The sequence below is a fragment of the Chiloscyllium plagiosum genome, unplaced genomic scaffold, assembly GCF_037043375.1.
Source record: "Chiloscyllium plagiosum isolate Xiang-an unplaced genomic scaffold, Cpla_swu_hap1 HiC_scaffold_37, whole genome shotgun sequence".
Taxonomy (NCBI): domain Eukaryota; kingdom Metazoa; phylum Chordata; class Chondrichthyes; order Orectolobiformes; family Hemiscylliidae; genus Chiloscyllium; species Chiloscyllium plagiosum.
This window is the reverse complement of record NW_028270175.1, coordinates 7,500,545-7,526,927: the sequence shown is the minus strand read 5'-3', so window position 1 is coordinate 7,526,927 and position 26,383 is coordinate 7,500,545. Positions and strand designations below refer to the sequence as shown.

Here is a 26,383-nt window from a genome sequence, read left to right as displayed (position 1 = left end):
TTGTGTTGTTGCAATTCAGCAGCAGGCTATAGTTAATCTGAATACCAAAAGAAAAGGAAGTAATACATCTTGCTTTCTTCAACCTCCATGGTTGCAATCATCTATTTTGTTCTAATAATAACCCCTCGGCTACATCACTGACCAAAACAAAAACACAATAATTGTATTTTCAGTAAAATGTGAAGGTACTAATGCCTTGAATTGCAGCTGAATTTTTTGCCAAGTTTGCTAAGTTTTGATTGCAAGTTGTATGAAGTCTTCCCTTCACTGGTGAGTACCACATATGGGTTTAACGTGATTACCCTGATAGGAAATGAGTTTTATTCAATTCAGTTTTGCAGTGAGTAATGTTATCTTGCACCAGGTCCGTTGGAAGGAAGAAGTTGTTATTGAAGTTGTAAAAAAAATTGGAAATGCAATTTAATTTGTCAATTAAAATACAAGCAATGCTCAATTAATTGTAGGATTTTCAGATGTATTCTACGAACACTGTTGAAATGCTTCAGCTTTCTCTTTTGGATTCTTGTTATTCCTTTGGAGAACTGTAAAATTATCCTGCCTCTAAGAAAAAGACATAACGATTTCTCTTAAAACATGCTGGCTGAACATGTAGGTGAATAACAGAACAGCAGGATTGCACAGCACTTTTAAACCCAACAAAGCAAATCCTATCTTCATAAGAAAGAATTTAGTCGTTTGGAATATCCTTAGACAAACCTGTTTGAGTGGATAATCCAAAGATCCATTCCAGCTTAGACATTAAACATTAAATTTAACTAATTTAGTCTGGAAGTGATTTATTTCCTCTCTATTTAGGGCGTTACCTTAAACTTCTGAAGTGTTTGAAAAATGCAGTTGTTAAAGTTTATAAGATTGTTTAGGCCTAGTCCTCATTCCTAATGAAGGGCTTATGCCTGAAATGTCGATTCTCCTTTTCCTTGGATGCTGCCTGACCTACTGTGCTTTTCCAGCACCACACTCTCGATACTCATTTCCAGCATCTACACTGCTCACTTTCTCCTATCACTTCAGGGTAAATTAGAGGAATGAATGTGCTCATACAACTTGTACTGAATTCTAACTGACAACAAGCAGGTGGCTTGATTGATAAAGGTTAAAGTGGGTGTGGAGTGTCATAGAGTCATAGACATGTACAGCATGGAAACAGACCCTTCTGTCCAACTTGTCCATGCCGACCAGATATCCCAACCCAAACAAGTCCCCAGCACCTGGCGCATATCCCTCCGAACTCTTCCTATTCATATACCCATCCAGATGCGTTTAAATGTTGCATTTGTACCAGCCTCCACCACTTCCTCTGGCAGCTCATTCCATACACGCACCACCCTCTGTGTGAAAGCGTTGCCCCTTAGGTCTCTTTTATATCTTTCCCCTCTCACCCTAAACCTCAGGGAAGAGACTTTGTCTATTTACCCTACCCATGCCCCTCATGACTTTATAAACCTCTAAGGTCACCCCTTAGCCTCTGACATTCCAGGTAAAACAGCCCCAGCCTGTTCAACCTCTCCCTATAGCTCAAATCCTCCAACCCTGGCAACATCCTTGTAAATCTTTTCTGAATCCTTTCAAGTTTCACCACATCCTTCCAATAAGAAAAAGGCTAGAATTGCATGCAATATTCCAAAAGTGGCTGAACCAATGTCCTGCAATATGACTTCCCAACTCCTGTACTCAATACTCTGACCAATAAAGGAAAGCATACCAAATACCTTCTTCACTATCCTATCTACCTGCGACTCCACTTTCAAGGAGCTGTGAACCTGCACTCCAAGGTCCCTTTGCTCAGCAACACTCCCTAGGACCTTACCATTAAGTGTATAAGTCCTGCTAAGACTTGCTTTCCCAAAATGCAGCACCTCACATTTATCTAAATTAAACTCCATCTGCCACTTCTCAGCCCACTGGCCCATCTGGTCCAGATCCTGTTGTAATCTGAGGTAACCCTCTTCGTTGTCCTCTACACCTCCAATTTTAGTGTCATCTGCAAACTTACTAACTGTACCTCTTATGGTTGCATCCAAGTCATTTATGTAAATGACAAAAAGTAGAGGACCCAGCACCGATCCTTGTGGCACTCCACTGGTCACAGGCCTCCAGTCTGAAAAACAACCCTCCAACACCACCCTCTCTCTGCCTTCTATCTTTGAGACAGTTCTGTATCCAAATGGCTAATTCTCCCTGTATTCTGTGAGATGTAACCTTGCTAATCATGGGGAACCTTGTTGAACGCCTTACTGCAGTCCATATAGAGATGTACAGCACGGAAACAGACCCTTCCGTCCAACCCATCCATGGCGACCAGGTGTCCCAACCCAATCTTGTCCCACCTGCCAGCACCCGGCCCATATCCCTCCAAACATTCCTATTCATATACCCATCCAAATGCCTCTTAAATTTTACAATTGTGCCAGCTTCCACCACTTCCTCTGGCAGCTCATTCCATACCCATACCACCCTCTGTGTGTAAACGTTGCCCCTTAGGTCTCTTTTATATCTTTCCCCTCACACCCTAAACCTATGCCCTCTAGTTCTGGACCCCCCTCACCCCAGGAAAAAGACTTTGTCTATTTACCCTATCCATGCCCCTCATAATTTTGTAACCTCGATAAGGTCACCCTTCAGCCTCCGACACTCCGGGGAAAACAGCCCCAGCCTGTTCAGCCTCTCCCTATAGCTCAAATCCTCCCTCTGGCAACATCCTTGTAAATCTTTTCTGAACCCTTTCAAGTTTCATAACATCCTTCCGATAGGAAGGAGACCAGAATTGCACGCAATGTTCCAACAGTGGCCTAACCAATGTCCTGTACAGCCGCAACATGACCTCCCAACCCCTGTACACAATATTCTGACCAATACCAAACGCCTTCTTCATGGATCCTATCATAGATCGCATCTACTGCTCTGCCCTCATCAATCCTCTTTTTTACTTCTTCAAAAAACTCAATCAAGTTTGTCAGACATGTTTTCTCAAAAACAAAGCCATGTTGACTATTATTAATCAGTCCTTGTCTTTCCAAATACATGTACATCCTGTCCCTCAGGATTCCTTCCAACAACTTGCCCACCACTGACGTCAGGCTCACTGGTCTACAGTTCCCTGGCTTGTCCTTACCACCTTTCTTAAACAGTGGTACCACGTTAGCCAACCTCCAGTCTTCTGGCACCTCACCTGTGACTACTGATGTTACATATATCTCAATAAGAGGCCCAGCACGGTCAGGTTATTTTACAGGGAGAAGGTGCAAGATGTTCACACTTGTGGACAGCGACAAGGGCAACTGTAAAACTGTATATTTAAAACATAGGGAGGCATGGAGTAACAGGAGATTGGGTTCTTCTGTGGTTGTTTGTCATTTCGCAATCACTGAACCTGACACCTTTTGAAATATAGATGTAAAGGTCAAAAATATACTAACTATAAAATGCAACTAGTTTAGTCTACATCAGAAATACCGGTGACATCCATGAGATGACATTGCGCACTTCAGGTTACTTTAACACTAGATTATAAGCAGTTGTCCATGTCAGAACACTAACCTTCTATGTGTGTCCAACACAGGAATTACTGTGACTGGAGGAGGTGATGTACAGAGTTAAAGTAATATAATGCAGTTGAGCAGTTGCATTTAGTTTTTCGGGTGACTCCTCAGCAAAGTGGATAACTGGATTCGATCATTGTCTTTTCATTTGTTCTTGGTGTCTTAGTTAAATGCATTTGTGCCCAGAGCGCTTGAGTGATTTTCACATCATTTGTTTCTGTCTCACATGAATGGATGACTGCCAATATCTGAGATTTGTATGACTCCAGGTACTGGCTATGGATTCTTAGCTGGACTTTTTTTTAATGCGAGCGTGACAGTTGTCTTCATGTACTCAACAGAGAGAGTGTTCATGAAAGTACAACTCTATCTATCTATTTCTTGCAGTGATGTTACTAAGAAGTAAAGCATATGATTTGCTCTAATTTATACTGGTACTGTATTTAAGATATTTGTAACATTCTTATGTTGGTTAAGGACATTGAATGAAGATCTTGCTATCATGCACGAAATTCCAAGGGAAAATTTATTATGTACTTCTATATTTTCTGACTTTTCCTAACTTCTGTTTGATTCAGTGGCCATCCGATAATTCCCAGTAAGTCTGCTGAATCTTCCATAATAAAAACTGGAAGTGTTGGAACAACATCACATCGGCAGCATCTATGAAGAAATAAATGGAGTTAAGATTTCACATCTAATATGACTCTCCGGAATGAAAGTATAAATTTAAATAGAATTATAGGCAGAATTTTATGTTGTATGGTCGAAAAGAGGGGGACGGTGAAGGGGCATCGATAGGTTAAGAGAGTGAGGAGATTAAATGACAAAATCTACTGGAGCAAGAGGCAAAAGTTGATTAAAAATGATAATAAAGCAAAGCATTGATCCACAGTCGGTGTTTTTAACAAAATAAACACCGGATTGGTCTGAAAGCAAAACATTAAAACAAAACACAGGGTGGCATTTGGGATATAATTCAAATCTCCAGACAGAGTTCATGATATGTTCTTGATCTCTGTCAGTCCAAAAGGCTGTAAAGTGTTTAATAAGAAGATGAGCTGCTGTCTGTAAATCTTATCTAATGTGGCTGTAGGCTGAAGACAGAAATATGCATGTGAAGGCGAAATGGCAAGCGACCAGAAGATTGGGGTCATGCTTGCAGACTTGAGTTGAGGTGTTCTGTAAAGTGGTCACCAAGTCTTTGATCTCCGTGATGTGAAGGAGAATGGATTGTGAGCAGCAACTATAGTAGACTAAAGATTGGAAAATAATAGAAATTCATTGAGAAAAATTATTGAAGGATTGCAATTGAAAGAAGGGATGGTCCCCCTTTTCGGAAACTGCTTTGTTTTCTACTCACTGACTATAAATCTGTGCAAAGCTAAGGCATTTTTTTGAATAAGTAAATGGCTGCTTCACCTGGAAAGGAGTGCTTGGAATGAGGAGAGCAGAATTCAAGGTACAGATGTTCCTCTTCCTGTCATTGCATGGAAAGGGACTGATTTAGGGTGATTAGTGGAGTGGTCCAGATGCCAGAAGAAACGATCCCTTCAAAATTCTGATTTAGGAAGGCAAAATGTTTGGGAGTTGCATCATGGTGGAAGTGGCAGAGGTATATCCTTTTGAACATTGATTCTGGTGGGGTTTGAATTGAGGACAATTCTGTGTAAATATGTAGAAATCAGGTCAGGTACAGTTGAGGGCCCTGTCAATTGCAGTTGGGGGAAAATCCTTCATTAAGGAAAAAGGAAGTCCTTTAGGAAGCGCTTTTGTGAAAAGTCGCATAATCAGATTTGATAGAGTCTGAGATACTGACAGAATATCCTTACAAAAAGCAGCATGAGAGAAAGTAAAGTCAAGATGGCTGTGTAAGTTGTAATGAATATTAGTACACAGATTAGTAGAAATGGAGACAAAGAAGTTGAGAAAGGGAAGCAACCTGTTAGAGATGGATCATGAGAAAGTTAGTGGAAATTGAGAACAGAATTGATTTGTTTTTTGTACAGTTCCGAATGAGGGCAGCAAGTGCTGATGTTTTCTACTTATTCTGCTTTTTGTGGTAAGCTCACACTTCAGACAGCAGTTAGAGTCAATGAATATTAATTGTGGGATTATTACAGTAGTCACGCATGCTGATTAATGTAGTTTATTTGAAAGTGTAATTTTATACCTTTTTTGATCTGTTGATTATTGAGTTTATTCCTGCAGTCAGTTCCTTCTGAATAAGTATTTTAAGATAATTTTTAAAAAATGAAAATTCAAAACCATTTGTTGTGGGTTTTTGTGCTCGATACATATTTTGCCCCTTTTAAACCTGTACATTTCGAAGTATATGTATTGCTGTCACCATCTAGTAGAAGATGGAGGATGTCTGTATCAGCAACAATACTAGACTTTTCATTGCAGGTATCTGCTACCTACAGATCAGACACACGAGGGTAGATGCAAGCCAAAATCTGGTCTGCTTTGCACATAGCCTGAACGTGTTATCTTAACTACTGCACTAGTCCAAATTATCATTGCCCAAATGAGCATAGTTCAAGTCACAGTCAGTGCTATAAATGTCATACTTAATGCTGTCCAGGTTTCCTGGGGTTTTATCATTAACATGTTGCCTGGTCTATCTGGAAACCAATACTGTTTTGAGTTAAAAGTCAAACTGAAAAATTCACAATGGCATTGTGATTGCCTGCTGGGGAGTGTGTACACAGCTACTCTGAAGCCTTACTTGACTAATTCCAAAAAGCTTGAATACGTTTTAAGAACTGCCATTCAAAAGGAGACTTCAGGTTCCCTCATGCCCTGTCAGAAGCCAACTCCTCAGTGAAGCTGTTCAATTGCATCTCCTTGTTCTTTCTTTGTGTCCTTTTGTATGTTTGTTCAAATATGTATTATGATGTCTTAATTATATACTCTTGGTTTCAGTAGCCACTTGCATTCAATTGGGTGTTCTCTATCCTAACAAACTGAGGGAATTTTGTTCCTCTTTTGTTTCAAGCTTCTGTACAATACAGGATCTGTGCTCAATGTTAAGTCACCAACAGCAGATATAGTCTTTCACAACCTATACTCATAATTGTGTAAAAGCTCCTTTAACCATCTTTTTCGTTCACTCTGAAACATCAACTTTCCAGTATTCCTTGAAAACTATAACGTCACCAAAAACTCATTTTCTTTGGGGGGAATATGAGTGTCTCTGAAAGGGTGTGTGTGAGAGCGCGAGTGTAAAGGTGTTTAAGTCTGTGAAAGGGTGTGTACGGGGGTGTATGAGAGAGGGTCTGAGCGTGTGTGTGTGTGTGTGTGTGTGTAGTACAATAGTTGAGGCCATCCCCATGGGTACCGAACTTGGCTATGAGCCTCTGCTCGGCACACGGACAGACAGACGCACACATACGTACCCCCTCTCTCATACACCTACACATTCACCCCCCGCCCACACACACACTTAAATGCCTTTACACTCACGCTCACACACACGCGCACACATACATATAAGTTTGTGCAGTGAATTTGTACTTGCAGAATTACATTTTACTTCCACGTAAGATTCTGTAGATCCATTTTTTAGATTAGAATCAGTCTGGCCATTGTGGCACAGACAGCCTCACAGGGAGTTAACACCTTCAATATCTTACCTGGGTCCACGGGACACCAATTGTTAAAGTGCACTTGAGAATGTAACTTTTTAAAAAAAGTTTGCAATTTACAAATGAAAGAACTGAAATCTACATGCTAATTCTAAAAGATGGGAGACTTAACAAACAATCCAGGTTTTTTTCAATATATAATTTCAGTTACATCACACTGTAAACGTTTGCTATAAATTCTGTGTCTTACAATGTTATTCTCCACAATCACCTGATGAAGGAGCACTCCAAAATCTCATGCTTCAAATAAACCTGTTGGACTATAACCTGGTATTGTGTGTTTTTTAACTTTCCACAGGTTAACCATTCTAGGTGGAGAAATTTCTCCTTTGCACTCCTTAGGTCAGTGGGAACATCCTTCATATGTTTACCCTGTCCAGTCCTGTTTGAGTTTTATAGGGGTCAGTGTGCACCCCCCCCCCCAACCTGAGATTCTACTGAACTCCAGTGAAGTTAGTGTTAATTGATCCAGTCTCTTGTCATACGTCAGTTCTGTCAGGAGTCGGTCTGGCAAATCCCTCCATAGCCAGAACATTCTTCCTCAGCTAAGGAGACCAAAACTGTGTTTAATACTCCAGGTGAGGACTCACCAAGGCTCTGTATAACTGCAGCAAAACAGCCCTGCTCCTATATTTGAATTCCCTTGCTATGAAGGCAACATACTAATTGCCTTCCTCACCACCTGCTGTATCTGCATGCTTACTTTCAGGAATTGGAGTACAAGGACACCCAGGTGTTGTTGCACCACCCCCCCTTTCCAAATTGGTTGCCATCTATGTAATAATCTGCCTTCCTGGTTTTGCTGCTAAAATGGATAACTTCACATTTATTCACATTATACTTCACCTGCCATGCATCAGCCCACACACTCAACTTGTCCAAATTGTGCTGAGGCATCTCTGCATCCTCACAGTCCACCCTCCCACCCAATGTTGTCACCTGCAAAGTGGAGATATTACATCTTGTTCCCTCATCTCGATTCTCAATTTTACTTTGAATAACTGGGGTCCAAGCAATGATTACTGCAGTAACCTACTAGCCATTACCTGCCACTGTGAAAAAGGCCTATTTATTCCTATTCTGTGCTTCCTAATTACCAATCACTTCTCCATTTATGTAAATACATTACTCCCAATACCATGCACTTTAACTTTACATGCTAATTTCTTTTGTACACATAAATAAACCATACTCCCTCTGATAGGACACAGCAGTGAACCTGTTAATTAAATCAAACGTCCCAGAAAGCTCATCTTGCCTCGTAATCTGTAAAAACATGATGACTGAGAACTCTAAAATTGCACTATTTAAAGAAAATGATATCAATTTATTCTTTAACTCTAAAAGTGAACATTAAACAACAATTATTCACACAACTCTAAGCCCCCTATTCTCTTAACTGCTTATTACCTGCTTCCAACTCTATAACAATAGAGCTCCGGTTTCCTCCCACAGTCCAAAGATGTGCAGGTCATGTAAATTGGCCATGCTAAATTGCCCGTAGTGTTAGGTAAGGGGTAAATGTAGGGGTATGGGTGGGTTGCGCTTCGGCGGGTAGGTGTGGACTTGTTGGGCCGAAGGGCCTGTTTCCACACTGTAATCTAATCTAAATCTAAATCTAAATATGCTGTTCCAATAAGATACTTATTAAAATTACATCAACTTAATTTCAAGAAAATCACACAGCAGCTGTCATCTTCGATTTCTGTCTGCCGGCTGACGATCCCCCGGGTCGTCATCTTTCTTTTCACTGTGAATGTGTTTCATATGAGAAGGTACCTTTGATAGAGAGTATTTCCTAATTTCCTGGGTGTGTCTCGATGGCAGTTTCTCTGTCTCCAATTTTCAAAATGCCTGTGTTTTTATATCCCCAACGTCGGATCGTCTCATTGGTTCAATATTGGCAAAACAATAAATTCAAACTCAATTGGGTTTTATTATTCTGGGGCATAATTTAAACTGGTTAAGTTCGAATTGTTGTCAAAAACAGCAACCAAATCAGGTATTCATTTCACAGCCAAATGTTACATATTTTCAATTTTCCAGTACAGTCTGCCATCTAGTCATATACACAGATGCTTGTAAGCTCTCAGTTCAGGACAGCATTTACTCTGTTAAAGGTACAGTATATGCCTTCAACTTCATAACACTCTGGAAGTTCATTATACATACAAACCACTCTCTCTGCTACAAAAAAGTTGTCCCTTATGTTTTTTTTAATCTTTCTCTCTAACCTTCAAAACATGCCCCCTAGTCTTGAAATCCTCCAAGTGAGGGAAATGACATCTGTAATTCACCTTATCTATGCCCCTCATTATTTTATAAGCCTTTATAAGGTCACCTCTCAATCGCCTGAACTCCAGTGGAAAATGTCCCAGCCTAACCAGCATCTCCCTATAACTCAAACCTTCCAGTCCTAGAAATACCTGGTAAATCTCCTCTTGTACCTATTTTTGGTATTTGATCAGGTGCTAGTTTCTCAGCAGGCAGAGACTCTGTGGTAAAATAAAAATGACAAAGAACAAGATAGACTGCATATTTTAATTTCATGATCGCAAGATTTTGTGCGCACATGTATATTTAGATTATTTCTGATTTGTAATCTTTCAGCTTTATGGATCCTCTCTGGTGGACCAACGATACTCTCTAACCCCAACCTTTGAAGAGAATATGAACTGCACCTGACTCAGTGTGTGGATGTTTTTGCAGTTCAGAAAGTAATTTTCAATAGAAACAGCTGGAAAATCACAAATTACAAGGTAGCAAAATAGGGTTCAGCCATGTAACAGAAAATCACTGCACAATTTTGTATACCATTTAGCCAATTATTTCTTGTGGTTTAATGAAGCAGAAATACAGATCTCGGAATTCAGCTTAAATTCAAAAAGATTTGCAAAGAAGCAAAACCCCTTTGGACATTTTATGTCTTAGAACAGAAGAGATTTTCATTTTCCACACAAAGCAATATATTTCCCTCAGCCACTGAGCAATCATTCACAAGTCTTGGTTTTGTTTATTATTCCTTTTTTTGTTCCTTCTTCAATTGCTGGACAATCATTCCAATCCCAGGTCACTTCTCAATCCAGCCCACTTGGAGCTTTATGGCTGGGAGACAGCAAGTAACTTGCTCATTGGCTTATTTCCTGGAGACAAAATGCCCAAAATCTACCAGCTACCTCCCCCTGCTGGTCAAAACTGAAAACGTACCTAAACAAAAAAAAGTTACAAATCAAACAACAGCAGGTTATACCCAACAGGTTTATTTGTACAAGCTAGTGCTTCCAAATAAACCTGTTGGACTATAACCTGATGTTGTGTGATTTTTAATTTTGTCCACCCCAGTCCAACACCATCTCCTCCATAACATAGCTGAACAAAAAAACTGCAGATGCTGGAAATCTGAAACATAAAGCCAAATTGCTGGAGAACCTCAGCGGGTCTCGCAGCATCTGTGGAGAGAAAGCAGTCAATGTTTCAGGTCCGTTGGCCATTCAGAACTGACTGCATCTAAAAAGATAATTATCCTGGAGATTTGGGGTGGGGAGCACAGTGGCAGGACAGTTCCACTTGGGAAACTTGCAGCCTTCAGGACTCAATATCGTGTTAAATAAGTTTAGTGCCTAAGCACTTCCTTCTATGTTCTTTAACCACCCGCATACCCCAGGCTTTGTCCTCACTTGGCTTTGTCTGCTTTCATCGCAGCCAACCCATTTTCAGCCATTAATGGCCCCATTAGCAGCTTTCATAGAGTTATACAGCACAGAAACAGACCTTTCCGTCCAACTCGTCCATGCCAACCAGATATCTTAAATTAAACTAGTTCCATCTGCCTGCGTTTAGCCTATATCCCTCTCAACCTTTCCTACTCACCTACTTGTCCAAATGTCTTTTAAATGTTGTGAGTGTACCCACGTTTACCACTTCCTCCGGCAGATCGTTCCATACATGCACCACCCTATGTGAGAAAAGGTTGTCCCTCTGCTCCCTCTCACCTCAAACCTATGTCCTCTCGTTTTGGACTCCCCTACACTTGGAAAAGGTTATTCACTTTATCAATGCCCGTCAAGATTTATAAACCTGTATAAGGTCACTTTCAGTCTCTGATACTTTTTTTCTGACTCACCATTATCAATTTCTTTGTCTGCACAATTGCTGTTTTCTCCTCCCCTCTCATTTTCTGGGCTTCATCTCCACCTAATGATATGTAGACAGATTCTGGAAAGATTTTAAAATAGCACATTATTGTGGTGGGTGAGTTTAACATCCCTCATATTGATTAGGACTCCCTTAGGACCGGGGGTTTGACTGGGGAGCAATTTGTTAAGGTGTGTGCGGAAGTGTGTTTTGAAACAGTATGTGGATAGTCCAATGAGGGAGAGAGCCATATTGGACCTGGTATTGGGAAATGAACCTGGCCAGTTGATCAAAGTTTCAGTGGGGGACCATTATGGGAATAGTGACCATAATTCCATAAGTTTTCAGATACTTATGAATAGGACAAGAGTGGACCTCAGATGACAGTGTTAACTTGGGGAAAGGCCAACAATAACTGAATTAGGCAGGGACTTGAGAATGGGGATTGGAAGTGGCTATTTTAGGGTAAATTAACATCAGCCATGTGGGAGTCTTCTAAAGACCAGCTGATTGGAGTGCAGGACAGGCATGGCAGAATTCAGAAACCTTGGGTGACAGGGCAAATTATCAACGTCGAGGCAAATAAAAGCAGACAAAGTCCTTGAAGATTATAGAGAAAGTAGGAAGGAGCTCAAATGGGAAGCTAGGAGGGCTAAATATGTCTTTGGCCAGCAGGGTCAAGGAGAATCATTAGGAGCAGGAGGGAAGCTAAGGAAATAGTAGGCCCATTCAAGGATAAAGGAGGGAGGTTATGTGTGGACCCACAGCAAATGGATAAGATCGTTTAATGAGTACATTGCATCAGTATTCACCAAAGAGAGGGATGTGTGGGACGTTGAGATTAGAGAAAGTTGTCTGAATACTCTTGAGCAGGTCAACATAATGAAGGAGGAAGTGTTAGGTGTCTTGAAATATTATATTAAGGTAGACAGATCCCCAGAGGAACTATCCCAGCATACTGTGGGAGGCAAGGGAAGAAATATCAGGGGCCCTAATAAATATCGTTGCATCCTCTTTGATCCCAGGCGAGGTTCCAGAGGACTAGAGAATGGCCAATGTTGTTCCTTTGCTTCAGAAGGGAAACAGATAATCCAGGTAATTACAGACCGGTGAGCCTTATGTCAGTCATGGGGAAGCTTTTGGAGAAGATCCGGAGAGACAGAAGTTTGTTCATGTTTGGGAGTGAATGGACTTGTTAGTGATAGGCAGCATGGGTTTGTGCGTGAAGGTCATGTTTCACCAAATTGGCTGAGTTTTCTTGAGGTGACAAGAATGATTGAGGGAAGGGCTGTGAATGTTGTCTGCATGGACTTTAGTAAGGCATTTGATAAAGTACCTCATGGCAGGCTGGTACAGAAGGTCGAGTCTCATGGGATGCAGAGTGAGCTAGCTAGAGAGTGTAGTAAGTGGTGTTGAAATGCCGATCAGCCATGATTGAATGGCAGAGTGGATTCGATGGGCTGAATGGCCTTACTTCCACTCCTATGTCTTATGGTCTTATGATACAAAACTGGCTTGGTCATAGAAGACAAAAAGTAGTGGTTCTTTTCAGAATGGAGATGAGTAACTAGTGGTGTTCCACAGGGATCAGTGCTGGGGCCTTCATATATTACAAACAACAAATGATCTGGAGGAAAATGTAGCTGATTAGTAAGTTTGCAGATAACACCAAAATTGGCAGAGTTGCAGGTAGTAAGAAGGATTGTCAAAGGATGCAGCAGGATATAGTTTGCACATTTGGATAGTGAAATAGTAGATGGAGTTTAATCCAGACAAAAGTGAGGTGATGCATTTTGGAAGATCAAATTCAGGTGTGAATTGCATGATAAATGGCAGAACCCTTCGGAGCATTGACATACTGAGGGATCTGGGTGTACAAGTCCACAGGTCCCTGAAAATGAGTAACACAGATGGATAAGGTGGTCAGGAAGGCACACAGCACGCTTGACATCATTGGTCTCGGCATGGAATATAAAAGTGAGCAAGTCATCTTACAGCTGTATAAAACTATAGTTCTGCCACATTTGGAATATTGCATGGAACGTGCTGCCAGTGGAGATGGTGGGTACCTGGAACGCACTGCCAGTGGAGATGGTGGGTATCTGGAACGTGCTGCCAGTGGACATGGTGGATACCTGGAACGCGCTGCCAGTGGAGATGGTGGGTATCCGGAATGCGCTGCCAGTGGAGGTGGTGGGTGCCTGGATCGCACTGCCAGTGGAGGCGGTGGATACCTGGAACGTGCTGCCAGTGGAGGTGGTGGGTACCTGGAACGCACTGCCAGTGGAGATGGTGGGTACCTGGAATGCACTGCCAGTGGAGATGGTGGGTATCTGGAATGTGCTGCCAGTGGAGGTGATGGGTACCTGGAATGTGCTGCCAGTGGAGATGGTGGGTACCTGGAATGCACTGCTAATAGAGGTGGTGGATACCTGGAACGCGCTGCCAGTGGAGGTGGTGGGTACCTGGAACGCGCTGCCAGTGGAGGTGGTGGGTATCTGGAATGCGCTGCCAGTGGAGGTGGTGGGTACCTGGATCGCACTGCCAGTGGAGGTGGTGGATACCTGGAACGCGCTGCCAGTGGAGGTGGTGGGTACCTGGAACGCGCTGCCAGTGGAGGTGGTGGGTACCTGGAACGCACTGCCAGTGGAGATGGTGGGTACCTGGAATGCACTGCCAGTGGAGGTGGTGGGTACCTGGAATGCATTGCCAGTGGAGATGGTGGGTATCTGGAACGTGCTGCCAGTGGAGGTGGTGGGTACCTGGAATGCGCTGCCAGTGGAGGTGGTGGGTACCTGGATCGCACTGCCAATGGAGGTGGTGGGTACCTGGAACGCGCTGCCAGTAGAGGTGGTGGGTACCTGGAACGCGCTGCCAGTGGAGGTGGTGGGTACCTGGAACGCGCTGCCAGTGGAGGTGGGTACCTGGAACGCGCTGCCAGTGGAGGTGGTGGGTACCTGGAATGTGCTGCCAGTGGAGGTGGTGGAAGCAGGTATGTTAGCAGTGTTTAAGGTGTACCTTGGTAGACCAATGAACTGGAGGCGAACAGAGGGATGGAAATCACCCATGGGCAATAAACAGCGGGTCTAAATAAAGATTAGGAATCGGCACAGGCTTGGTGGGCCAAAGGGCCTGTTCCTGAGCTGTACTGTATTGTATTATTGTATATTGTATTGTATTCACAAATACAGCAGCAGCACATCCCGCAGAGAATCAGGGGTATCCCAACAGCAGCTTCCAGCCTTCTGTGTTTAACTGCACGTGTGCCCCAGACGTTTCTGTCACTTTTGCAAAGTGATGACAGTGAACATTTAGATTATTTTATTACAACTGGAACATTTAGGTTAATTTAATTTGTTGTTCAGTGTCTCAGACTCAAGGTCATGCTGCCTGCTGTATATTGATGTGATTCAAGTTTAATTTGTGTCAGTGTGCTAGCTGTGCCAAGTTGAATCACAGGAAAGAATGATGAATTTGTTATTTTAAGTCCACCTTTTTAAGATGTGTTTGCAGACATGCTACAAACACAAGTTAGACATTCTGATTTCAAACTTTAATCTTGTTTTTGGGTCACAATTTCCTGATTCAATTTGTGAAAAGTATCCCTTTTTATTTCACCTTCTGGTTTCTTAATTTCCTATTTTGCCAGCAGACTAGCACAGATCTGCCTTGTGTTTTTTTTGAGTAAATAAACTGCCATCTTTCTTTCAGAGTTGTGCTTAGCATTCATCTGTGCATTTGGTACTTCCCTTGTACTCTCACGGCACGTTATCTTGTCGGTGTAGTTGTTTGGCATCTTGCCTGGTACATACCAGCAACTTCCTAGTTTTTGGTTGTGTACTTCACTGATCAGTCTGTGAACCTCCAGGAGAAACCAACTGTTCAGTACATGTTGGTTTAATCCTGCAGATTAGCAGTATTCCTAATCCCCTTCGCCTGTTCTATTCCCATTCCCCATGTTCCCTTTCCCTTCAAACATCTATCTAACACATTGTTTTTCCCATATTAGTAATTGCTTATATTAGGCAGCATTCTGTTAACTCCGTGCTAAACACTTTTTTCTTCCTCAACATCCTTCCTCTAACACAGAGCCTAATACATGTACTTTCCACTGGGCCTGGGCTTTTAGGTCATTCAACATCACATTCTCTCTTTTTTTGGACAAAGTCAAATAATTCACACTTACTCACATTTATTTTTGCCCATTCACTTAGGTTCTTGATCCTTATTAATGAGACTAACTTTTTATTGCAGGTTTTTAATCATAAATAAACATATATTCCCGCAATACCTGCAGTGGGATTTCCAGACCATTCGTCTAGTCCTCAGAATTACTAATCCAGTAAATTGCCATTATGCGATGTTTCTCCCTCAGCTAGAGGCGGGTACAGTTACAACATTTAAAAATCATTTGGACAAATACATGGATAGAAAAGGTTGAGAGGGATATGGGCCAAATGCAGACAAATGGGACTAGTTCAGTTTAAGAAACCTGGTTGGCATGGACGAGTTGGGCCGAAGGGTCTGCGTTGGAGAAACTCAACAAGTCTGGTAGTATCTGTGGAGAGAGAAACTGAGCTAATGCTTCAAATCCTATTTGACTCTCCTTTAGAGATGATCTGGTTTGCCTCCTACCATTCTGGTAGTCACATGATTGAATGACAACAGATCCGGACATGACATGAGGAAAACTCCACGTGCGAAGAGCTCTGGGAACGATATGTTCAAGTCACATGTTTCTATTAAACATGTTACAATTATCACACCACATACCTCAAATTGCTCTCATTCTGACTCCCAAATTCTTATTATCTGAAAGAATTCCACATAATTTGCACTTGACTGAATTGGTGCTATTTCCTGCATCACGCCAGGGAGATATTTCACAGCTTGACCCCTCACTCACCAAAATGTTTAACTGAACTTTACTGGCACCGTGCTTGTGGTCTTGGAGTGTGGAAAGTCAACGAAGTAGTTGGACTAGGTCACAATGGCTCCCAGCACAGCCATAATCTCACCTTCACCTTTGATACCACAATCAGTATTAACGATATTTCACTCCAAGTCTCTGGCTGGTTACCTGCTATGGTGATGTTCGTATGTTTGGAAGTTCAGAGCATGCAGGCTTGAAAGGATGGGGCAGTCATTTGCCCAATTTTTTTAATATACATTCCTGGGAAGTCAGCGTTGCTGTCTGGGCCAGCATTTATGTTTAGTTGCCTTGAGAGGGTGGGAGTGAGCCGTCTTCTTGAACTGCTGCAGTGCATTTGGCGTTGATGGACCCCAGCACTGATGGGGAGGGGGTTTCAGGATTTTGACACTGAAGGAATGGCAAATCAGGCTGTTGAGTGGCTTGGTGGGAAGCTTGCAATGTTGGTATTCCTACGCATCTGCTACACCTGTCCTTCTCGATGGCTGTGCTTGTGGGTTTGGAACTAAGTTCTCTCTAATTATTTTTTCTGCTGCAGGGACCTCCAGCTTTCATGCAGAGCAGTGGTTTCCAAAAGTACACCCAACACCAAGCAGCTTAGAGGGAGCGTAGATTTGAAAAGTGTTGGGTGCACTACTTTTCATCATTTCTATAAATGATTTGGATGCGAGCATAAGAGGTATAGGTAGTAAGTTTGCAGATGACTCCAAAATTGGAGGTGTAGTGGACAGCGAAGAGGGTTACCTCAGATTACAACAGGATCTTGATCAGATGGGCCAATGGGCTGAGAAGTGGCAGATGGAGTTTAATTCAGATAAATGCGAGGTGCTGCATTTTGGGAAAGCAAATCTTAGCAGGACTTATACACTTAATAGTAAGGTGCTAGGGAGTGTTGCTGAACAAAGAGACCTTGGAGTGCAGGTTCATAGCTCCTTGAAAGTAGAGTCGCAGGTAGATAGGATAGTGAAGAAAGTGTTTGGTATGCTTTCCTTTATTGGTCAAAGTATTGAGTACAGGAGTTGGGAGGTCATGTACAGGACATTGGTTAGGCCACTGTTGGAATATTGCATGCAATTCTGGTCTCCTTCCTATCGGAAAGATGTTGTGAAACTTGAAAGGGTTCAAAAAAGATTTACAAGGATGTTGCTAGGGTTGGAGGATTTGAGCTATAAGGAGAGGCTGAACAGGCTGGGGCTGTTTTCCCTGGAGCGTCGGAGGCTGAGGGGTGACCTGATAGAAGTTTGTAAAATTATGAGGGGCATGGATAGGGTAAATAGACAAAGTCTTTTCCCTGGAGTGGGGGAGTCCAGACCAAGAGGGCGTAGGTTTAGGGTGAGAGGGGAAAGATACGAAAGAGACCTACGGGGCAACCTTTTCACACAGAGGGTAGTACGGGTATGGAATGAGCTGCCAGAGAACGTGGTGGAGGCTGGTACAATTGCAATATTTAAAAGGCACATGGATGGGGATATGAATAGAAAGGGTCTGGAGGAATATGGGCCAGGTGCCGGCAGATATCCAAACCCTAGATTGGGTTGGGATATCTGGTTGGCTTGGACAAGTAAGACGGAAGGGGCTGTTTCCATGCTCTATAACTCTATGACACTAAGTGCTAAGGATCGTTGGTGAATTTCTGCATTGCATCTTGTAGTTACTACACACTGCTGCTCCTGACAGTTGGTGATAGAACAAGTGGAGAGTATTGCATCACACTCCTGGTTTGTGCCTTGTAGATGGTGGACAGGCTTTGGGGAGTCAGGAGGTAAGTTACTCACTGCTGGATTCCAAGCCTCTGACCTGCTCTTGTAGCTAATATAGGGTGAGTCCAGTTCAGTTTCTGGTCAATGGTAACCCTCAGGATATTGATAGAGGGGGATTCAGTGATGAAATGCCATTTAATGCCATTTTAAAAATTCACTTTATTCAAACAATGTCCACAATTCATCAATCGCGTTATAGCCAATTCACGCTGATGAAACACACATTATAGCAGAATAACCTGTACATAGTCATTGAAGCAATTTGGTTCTGTACAGCAGCATATCAAGGAAATAAACATTGGAGTTGTGACTCTGTCTAAACAGACCAAAGGAATGAGGGGGGATCAAATTGAAACTCACAGAATACTGAATGGCCTGGACAGAGACATTGGGAAGATGTTTCCATTGCTAGGAGGGACTAGGACCTGAAGGCACAGCTTTAGAGTAAAGTGAAGATCCTTTAGAATGGAGATAATGAGAAACGTCTTCAGCCAGCGAGTGGGGAATCTATGGAATTCACTGCCACAGAAGGCTGTGGAGGCCAGGTCATTGACTATGTTTAAGACAGAGATAGATAGGTTCTTGATTGTCAAGGCAATCAAGGTTTACGGGAGACAACGGCTGAGAAATGTTTCAGCCATGATTGAATGGCGGAGCAGACGTGATTGGCTGAATGCTTAATCTCTGCTCCTGGGTATTATAGTATCATTTACTTGACCCAGACCAAATTTACATGCATTTGAGGTACCAGAAGGGTCCAATAACTTCAGCATCCCTCACCATACTCCTGCTGGATCATAGGGATGCTGTTCTCTTATTAGAGAGAGGGGACCAGTGGTGAGATTCACCTCACAAGGATGCAAGATGGCGCTCAATATGGTCGACTCCTTGCAAGCTTCTGCGTGCAGATCTAAGTTTCACATTTCGTACAATCATAGTACACTCTTCAAACTTAATAGGGTACTCTAGAAATTACGAATAACTATGTTATATCTAAACTCACATGTTTGAAGCTCTTCTGATCCTCAAAGCCAGCTTACAGGATGAAGGCAGTAATCGACCAGCCCAGAAGAAGGCCAGGCCAGCCGATGGCAGCCTACGTGAGCCCCAGGCTTGGATCCTGCCGGAAAATGGAGGGACCTGAGAAACCTGCCCCAGGAAGAATCAACACAAAACGCTCCCGACCCCATAAGACACCTGCCTGACATGGAATGTATCAGACCAAACACTTCTGCAAAAACGTGGCTGGACCTGGTTAAAAAAAAACACACAGTACCTGCCACATTGGGTCCTAAGCAGACCCTCTGCAAAAATACACTAAACTGCAAGCTACCTGCTCCACAGGGTCCTGGGAAGGATCACTTACCTGGAAGCAGTCACAATCCACTCCACCAGACCACCGCACCACTCAAATTTCAGAAACCTGTGAGGAAGCGGGGTAAGCGTGCCAGCCTGCTAGTAAGACTGAGACTACGCTGTTTTAAGACACCCCCCGCTTCCGAGCTTACTCACAGCAAATATACAATCTCTGGAGAACAAGATGGACATACTCAGATCACGGCTCAGCTTCCAGCGTGAACTGCAGGAGTGTTGTGCACTCTGCTTCATAGAAACCTGGCTCAACCCATTCATTCCCGACTGCACACTTCAGGCTAATGGTTTTTCTATCCATTTTATGGACCGTACAGCATCCTCGGGTAAGACAAAGGGTGGAGGGGTTTGCTTTTTAATCAACCACTTGTGGTGCATGGACATTGCAACCCTGGGCAGCCATTGCTCCTTAAACCTTGAATTCCTCACCATCAAATGCTGCCCCTTCTATCTACCACGGGAATTTACTGCTGCTAAACTAACTGCTATGTACATACTGCCACAAGCAAAGGTTGAGGAAGCTCTGGAGGTGCTGTACTCTACCACTAACACCCTCGAGACAGAACACCCTGAGGCCCTGTTTATTGTAACTGGTGACTTCAATCAAGCCAATCTAAGGAAAGTGTTGTCCACGTACCACCAGAACATTACCTGCCTCAAATGGGGCCCGAACATTTTAGACCACTGCTACCCCACTGTGAAAGATGCCTACCGCTCCATTCCCCACCCTCATTTCGGGAACTCCAACCACAATGCTGTGTTTCTTCTCCCAGCTTACAGACAAAAACTCAAGCAGGAGAACCCCTTGCGGATACAGGTCCAGTGCTGGTCAGAGGAGGCAGAGGATCAACTCTGGAATGATTGCGCCGTTTTCAAACAGGGCGCAGGTATCTTGGACGAGTACGCCACCACTGTCACAGACTTTATCAGCAAGTGTGTGGAGGACTGTATACGGAAGAAGTCAATCTGGGTGTTCCCCAACAGGAAACCCTGGATGAATCAGGACATACAGAATCTGCTAAAAACCAGGTGTGAGGCCTTCAGATCAGGACACCCACTCAAAAAAAGGAATCCAAGTATGACCTTTGCATGACCACAGCCAAGGACCAATACTGATCCAAACTAGAGACCCAGACAGACACCCAATGACTATGGCAAGGACTGAATGATATCATAGGTTCGAAAAAGAGACAATGCAAGATAGCAGACGATGACACATCCCTTCCAGAACATCTCAATGCCGTCTATGCTCACTTTGAACAGTATTTCGGCAGAGAGGTAACACCTATTCCGACAGGTCCTGATGAACCTATCCCAATAGTCACTGCATCAGAGATCAGGTCAGTTTTCCTTCGTGTGAATCCAAGTAAAGCGATGGGACGGAACCGAGTACCAGGCCGTGCCCTCAGAGTATGCGCAGATCAACTGGTAGAGTTGCCAGTTAGACATCTTTAACCTCTCCCTGTAGCAGGCCACTGTCCCTGCCTGTTTCAAGAGGGCCAACATCATCCCTGTGCCTAAGAAGGCTCATGCAGCATGTCTCAATGACTACCGCCCAGTGGCCCTAACTTTGGTGGTCAAAAAGTGCTTTGAAAGGCTGGTCATGGCAGTAATCAACTCCAGCCTCCCCACTCCACTTGACCCACTCCAATTTGCCTATCAGACCAACAGATCCATGTTAGATGCCAGATCACTTGCCCTTCACTCCTCCCTGGAACATCTTGACAGCAAGAACAGTTATGTTAGAATCCTACTCATTGTCTACAGTTCAGCTTTCAACACTATTATCCTCTCAAGACTGATTACTAAACTTAGTGATCTCGGACTACGCCACACTCTCTGCAACTGGATCCTCAGTTCCTTGGCCCACAGGCCACAATCAGTGAAGACTGGGGACAATATTTCATCCTCACTAACACTCAACACTGGAGCCCCCTCAGGGGTATGTACTCAGTCCCCGACAGTACTCACTGTATACTGATGACTGCATCGCCAAATACCAGACTAATGCCATTTACAAGTTCGCTGATGACACCACCATACAGACTGCCGACAGGAGGTGGAAGACCTGGAAAAATGGTGCACTGAGAACAACCAAGCTCTCACTGCAGGCAAAACCAAGGAGCTCATTACTGACGTTTGGCGAAATGTTACTCATGCCCCCCTATATATTAAAAGCACAGAGGTGGAAAGAGTGGACAGTGTCAAGCTCCTGGGAGTGGTCATCCACAACAAGCTTTCTTGGACTCTTCATGTGGACGCACTGGTTACAAAGGCCCAACAACATCTCTTCTTCCTCAAGCAGCTGAGGAAATTTGGCATGACGGTTAGTACCCTTGCCAGAGCGCTTTAGGGAACATCTCCGGGACACCCGCACCAATCAACCACACCGCCCTGTGGCCCAACATTTCAACTCCCCCTCCCACTCTGCCAAGGACATGGAGGTCCTGGGCCTCCTTCACCGCCTCTCCCTCACCACCCGACGCCTGGAGGAAGAACGCCTCATCTTCCGCCTCGGAACACTTCAACCCCAGGGCATCAATGTGGACTTCAACAGTTTCCTCATTTCCTCTTACCCCACCTCATCCCAGTTCCACACGTCCAGCTCAGCACTGTCCCCATGACTTGTGCTACCTGCCTATCTTCTTTTCTACCTATCCACTCCACCCTCCTCCCTGACCTATCACCTTCATCCCCTTCCCCACTCACCTATTGTACTCTATGCTACTTTCTCCCCACCCCCACTCTCCTCTCATTTGTCTCTCCACCCTTCAGGCACTCTGCCTGTATTCCTGATGAATGGCTTTTGCCCGAAACGTTGAGTTTACTGCTCCTCGGATGCTGCCTGAACTGCTGTGCTTTTCGAACACCACTAATCCAGAATCTGGTTTCCAGTATCTGCAGTCATTGTTTTTACCTAACTTTCATAGTGTGCCATTGAGAGCATTCTGTCTGGATGTATCACTACCTGGTATGGCAACTGTACCATTCAAGATCAGAGACGGTTACAGAGAGTGGTGAACTCAGCCTGGACAATCACAAAGGCCAACCTCTCACCTATCGAATCCATCTACCAGGCCCGCTGTCAAGGAAACACTGTCAGCTTTCTCAAAGATCCATCCCATCCTGGCAATGCTTTCCTATAACCTCTACCATCGGGGAGAAGGAACAGATGCCTGAACACACACACCAGCCACTTTCAAAACAATTTCTGTTGTTAGAATACTGAATGGACTCACAAACTCTTAGCATTCGCCTCTACCTGTGTTTTTTTTTTGTTTTTGCTGCTGTTTACCTATTATTTACTTATCTATGCTACTTAACTATGTGATCTGCTCGCAAGACAAAGCTTTTCACTGTGCCTTGGCACATGGGACAATACATTCAAATCAATTCAACAAGGTTAGAGAGATTATCCTTAGGGTCGCCATCAGAAGTTTGAACGTTTATGGTAATCTCAGCTAGTGTGGGAATTGAATTCACGCTGTTTACACTATTACAAACCGGCCATTCAGCCAACTAAACTATCCATCTTCCCTATCCCCAGGCCCAAACAGAGCCACATGGGACACACGTGGATGGATACAGTGGGCCCAGTGATTGACAGGAGGGCGGGGCGCCGTGCCTCGCGGCGCGATGACGCAGACACGCAGAGCAGTTGGCGCAGGCGCGGTGGTAGCGCGGGCTCCATTTCTCCAGAGGACGGGGACGGCCAGCGCCGGTGATGGAGGCGGTGAACCGCGCTCTTGGGACATTCCCCACCGCCTTGGCCGGAGGCTTGGGGCTCGGTATCTGTGCTACCGGAGCTGCCATCTACCGGGTGGCCACCAGGTAAGCGAGGGGGACCTGCGATGCGGCCCGTTGCGCTCTTCCCCCACCCCCACTCCCCCCCCCCCCACCTCTCCACCACCTCCCCCCCCCCCTCCACCTCCTCCCCCTCCCCTCCCCCCCCCCTCCACCTCTCCCCACCTCTTCCCCCCCCCCACCTTCCCCCCCCCACCTCCCCCCCCCCCTCCCTCCACCCCCCCCCCCTCCCTCCACCCCCCCCCCCTCCCTCCACCCCCCTCCACCTTCCCCCCCCTCTCCACCTTCCCCCCCCCTCTCCACCTTCCCCCCCTCTCCACCTTCCCCCCCCCTCCACCTTCCCCCCCCCCTCTCCACCTTCCCCCCCCCCTCTCCACCTTCCCCCCCCCTCTCCACCTTCCCCCCCCTCTCCACCTTCCCCCCCCCTCTCCACCTTCCCCCCCCCTCTCCACCTTCCCCCCCCCTCTCCACCTTCCCCCCCCCTCTCCACCTTCCCCCCCCCCCTCTCCACCTTCCCCCCCCCCTCCACCTTCCCCCCCCCTCCACCTTCCCCCCCCCCTCTCCACCTTCCCCCCCCCTCTCCACCTTCCCCCCCCCCTCTCCACCTTCCCCCCCCCCTCTCCACCTTCCCCCCCCCTCTCCACCTTCCCCCCCCTCTCCACCTTCCCCCCCTCTCCACCTTCCCCCCCCCTCCACCTTCCCCCCCCCTCTCCACCTTCCCCCCCCCTCTCCACCTTCCCCCCCCCTCTCCACCTTCCCCCCCCCTCTCCACCTTCCCCCCCCCTCTCCACCTTCCCCCCCCCTCTCCACCTTCCCCCCCCCTCTCCACCTTCCCCCCCCCTCTCCACCTTCCCCCCCCCTCTCCACCTTCCCCCCCCCCTCTCCACCTTCCCCCCCCCCTCTCCACCTTCCCCCCCCCCTCTCCACCTTCCCCCCCCCCTCTCCACCTTCCCCCCCCCCTCTCCACCTTCCCCCCCCCCTCTCCACCTTCCCCCCCCCCTCTCCACCTTCCCCCCCCCCTCTCCACCTTCCCCCCCCCCTCTCCACCTTCCCCCCCCCCTCCACCTTCTCCCCCCCTCCACCTTTTCCCCCCCCCTCCACCTTTCCCCCCCCTCCACCTCTTCCCCCCCCCTCCACCTTTTCCCCCCCCTCCACCTTTTCCCCCCCCTCCACCTTTTCCCCCCCCTCCACCTTTTCCCCCCCCTCCACCTCCTTTTCCCCCCCCTCCACCTTTTCCCCCCCCTCCACCTTTTCCCCCCCCTCCACCTTTTCCCCCCCCCTCCACCTTTTCCCCCCCCCTCCACCTTTTCCCCCCCCTCCACCTTCCCCCCCCCTCCACCTTTTCCCCCCCCCTCCACCTTTTCCCCCCCCTCCACCTTTTCACCCCCCCCCCTTCCACCCCCCCCCTTCCACCCCCCCCCCTTCCACCCCCCCCACCCTTCCACCCCCCCCACCCTTCCACCCTCCCCACCCTTCCACCTCCCCCCCCCCCTCCCCACCCTCCACCTCCCCCCCCACCCCCCCCACCCTCCACCTCCCCCCCCCCACCCTTCCACCTCCCCCCCCCTCCCCACCCTTCCACCTCCCCCCCCCTCCCCACCCTTCCACCTCCCCCCCCCCTCCCCACCCTTCCACCTCCCCCCCCCCACCATTCCACCTCCCCCCCCCCCACCATTCCACCTCCCCCCCCCCCCATTCCACCTCCCCCCCCCCACCATTCCACCTCCCCCCCCCCCCCACCATTCCACCTCCCCCCCCCACCCTTCCACCTCCCCCCCCCCACCCTTCCACCTCCCCCCCCCACCCTTCCACCTCCCCCCCCCCCACCCTTCCACCTCCCCCCCCCCCACCCTTCCACCTCCCCCCCCCCCACCCTTCCACCTCCCCCCCCCCCACCCTTCCACCTCCCCCCCCCCCACCCTTCCACCTCCCCCCCCCACCCTTCCACCTCCCCCCCCCCACCCTTCCACCTCCCCCCCCCACCCTTCCACCTCCCCCCCTCCCCACCCTTCCACCTCCCCCCCCTCCCCACCCCCCTCCCCCTCCCCACCCCCCTCCCCCTCCCCACCCCCCTCCCCCTCCTCCCCCCCCCCCCTCCTCCCCCCCCCTCCCCCCCCCCCTCCTCCCCCCCCCTCCCCCTCCTCCCCCCCCCTCCTCCCCCCCCCTCCCCCTCCTCCCCCCCCCTCCCCCTCCTCCCCCCCCCCTCCCCCTCCTCCCCCCCCCCTCCCCCTCCTCCCCCCCCCCTCCCCCTCCTCCCCCCCCCTCCCCCTCCTCCCCCCCCCTCCCCCCTTTCATGTGTTGCAATGATTTCTCTCTCCTTGTCCCTCCTTCCTGGCTGGAAATTGGAAGTGTGTTGCTGTAGTTGGGGACTGACCTGTGCCATGGAGTTGTACCAGCCTGGGTTGGCTGGCTGTTTTCATTTTTCCTAATTGACTGCCCCATCTGGATATTTTGTCATAAGCTCTAGTCAAACTAGTTTCTCATCCTTTATCTTGGGGTCACGCTCTCATTCTTGGACTTCTCTGCTGAATGTGTCACAAATCACACTTAAGACTGTACTTTAGACGCTGCTTAGCTGCATGTCAGGTTTTAAGTTAGTTGTGGGTGTGTTTTTGTTGCCTCTGATTTGGAGATACTTGCTACACTTCACTGCATCATTCAGCTTGTAGCTGCCTAAATCTGTCCAGCTAAGCTCAGTCGTGGGAGTTCAGCCTTCCTAGAGTTTCATCTTATTGGCTGAATGCTTTAATGCATTGTAGTTATTTGTCTTCATGTCTTCCCCTACTTGTCAAGAAGTTTAAATCTGCCTATTGGTGCATTATGTAAGTGATGACAGGTGTAAAAGCAGGATGACAGACTGTGGCAGATGGAGACAATGTATAAAAATAGACTGAACCAAGAGAAAGATGACAGAATAATGAGCAGTGAAATGTAAGGCACACAAATATTGCACTACTAAAATGTATTAAGTGTCACCTCTATTCTGCAGTGCCCTTCATTTTCTAGCAAGCAATTTTTTTTTGAGATCTCGTCAGTGAGTGTTGGCAGACTGTGAAATGATGGGTTGAATCTGATATCTTCCCTCAGAGCCCACACCAATGTGTTTGATTCTTAACTGCCCTCTGAAATGATCCAACAGGAGACTCAATTCAAGGACAGTTGGGGATAGACATT

General features: G+C 46.4%; 1 protein-coding gene and 1 long non-coding RNA gene across 5 annotated transcripts in view; one reads left to right on the top strand and one right to left on the bottom strand.

Moving 5' to 3' along the window:
• LOC122540431 (uncharacterized) overlaps positions 1-25,824 on the bottom strand; it is a 38,956-nt gene extending 13,132 nt beyond the window's left edge. The window contains exons 1-3 of one of the 2 annotated variants that reach the window (XR_006309304.2): positions 25,584-25,824; positions 19,038-19,154; positions 3,393-4,223 (exon numbers count right to left, since the gene is read on the bottom strand). This is a non-coding gene — a long non-coding RNA (uncharacterized LOC122540431). Of the gene's footprint in view, positions 1-3,392; positions 4,224-19,037; positions 19,155-25,583 lie in introns of those variants that run through there. The other variant, XR_015753429.1, reaches the window with a different exon arrangement.
• The window catches only part of tmem201 (transmembrane protein 201), a 174,005-nt gene continuing 170,713 nt past the window's right edge, over positions 23,092-26,383 (top strand). For 2 of the 3 annotated variants that reach the window (XM_043676180.2, XM_043676178.2), the window contains exon 1: positions 23,092-23,236. In XM_043676180.2, coding sequence (XP_043532115.1) covers positions 23,130-23,236 — 107 coding nt within the window. In that variant the 5' untranslated portion in view covers positions 23,092-23,129. The remainder of the gene's footprint in view (positions 23,237-26,383) is intronic. The other variant, XM_043676179.2, reaches the window with a different exon arrangement.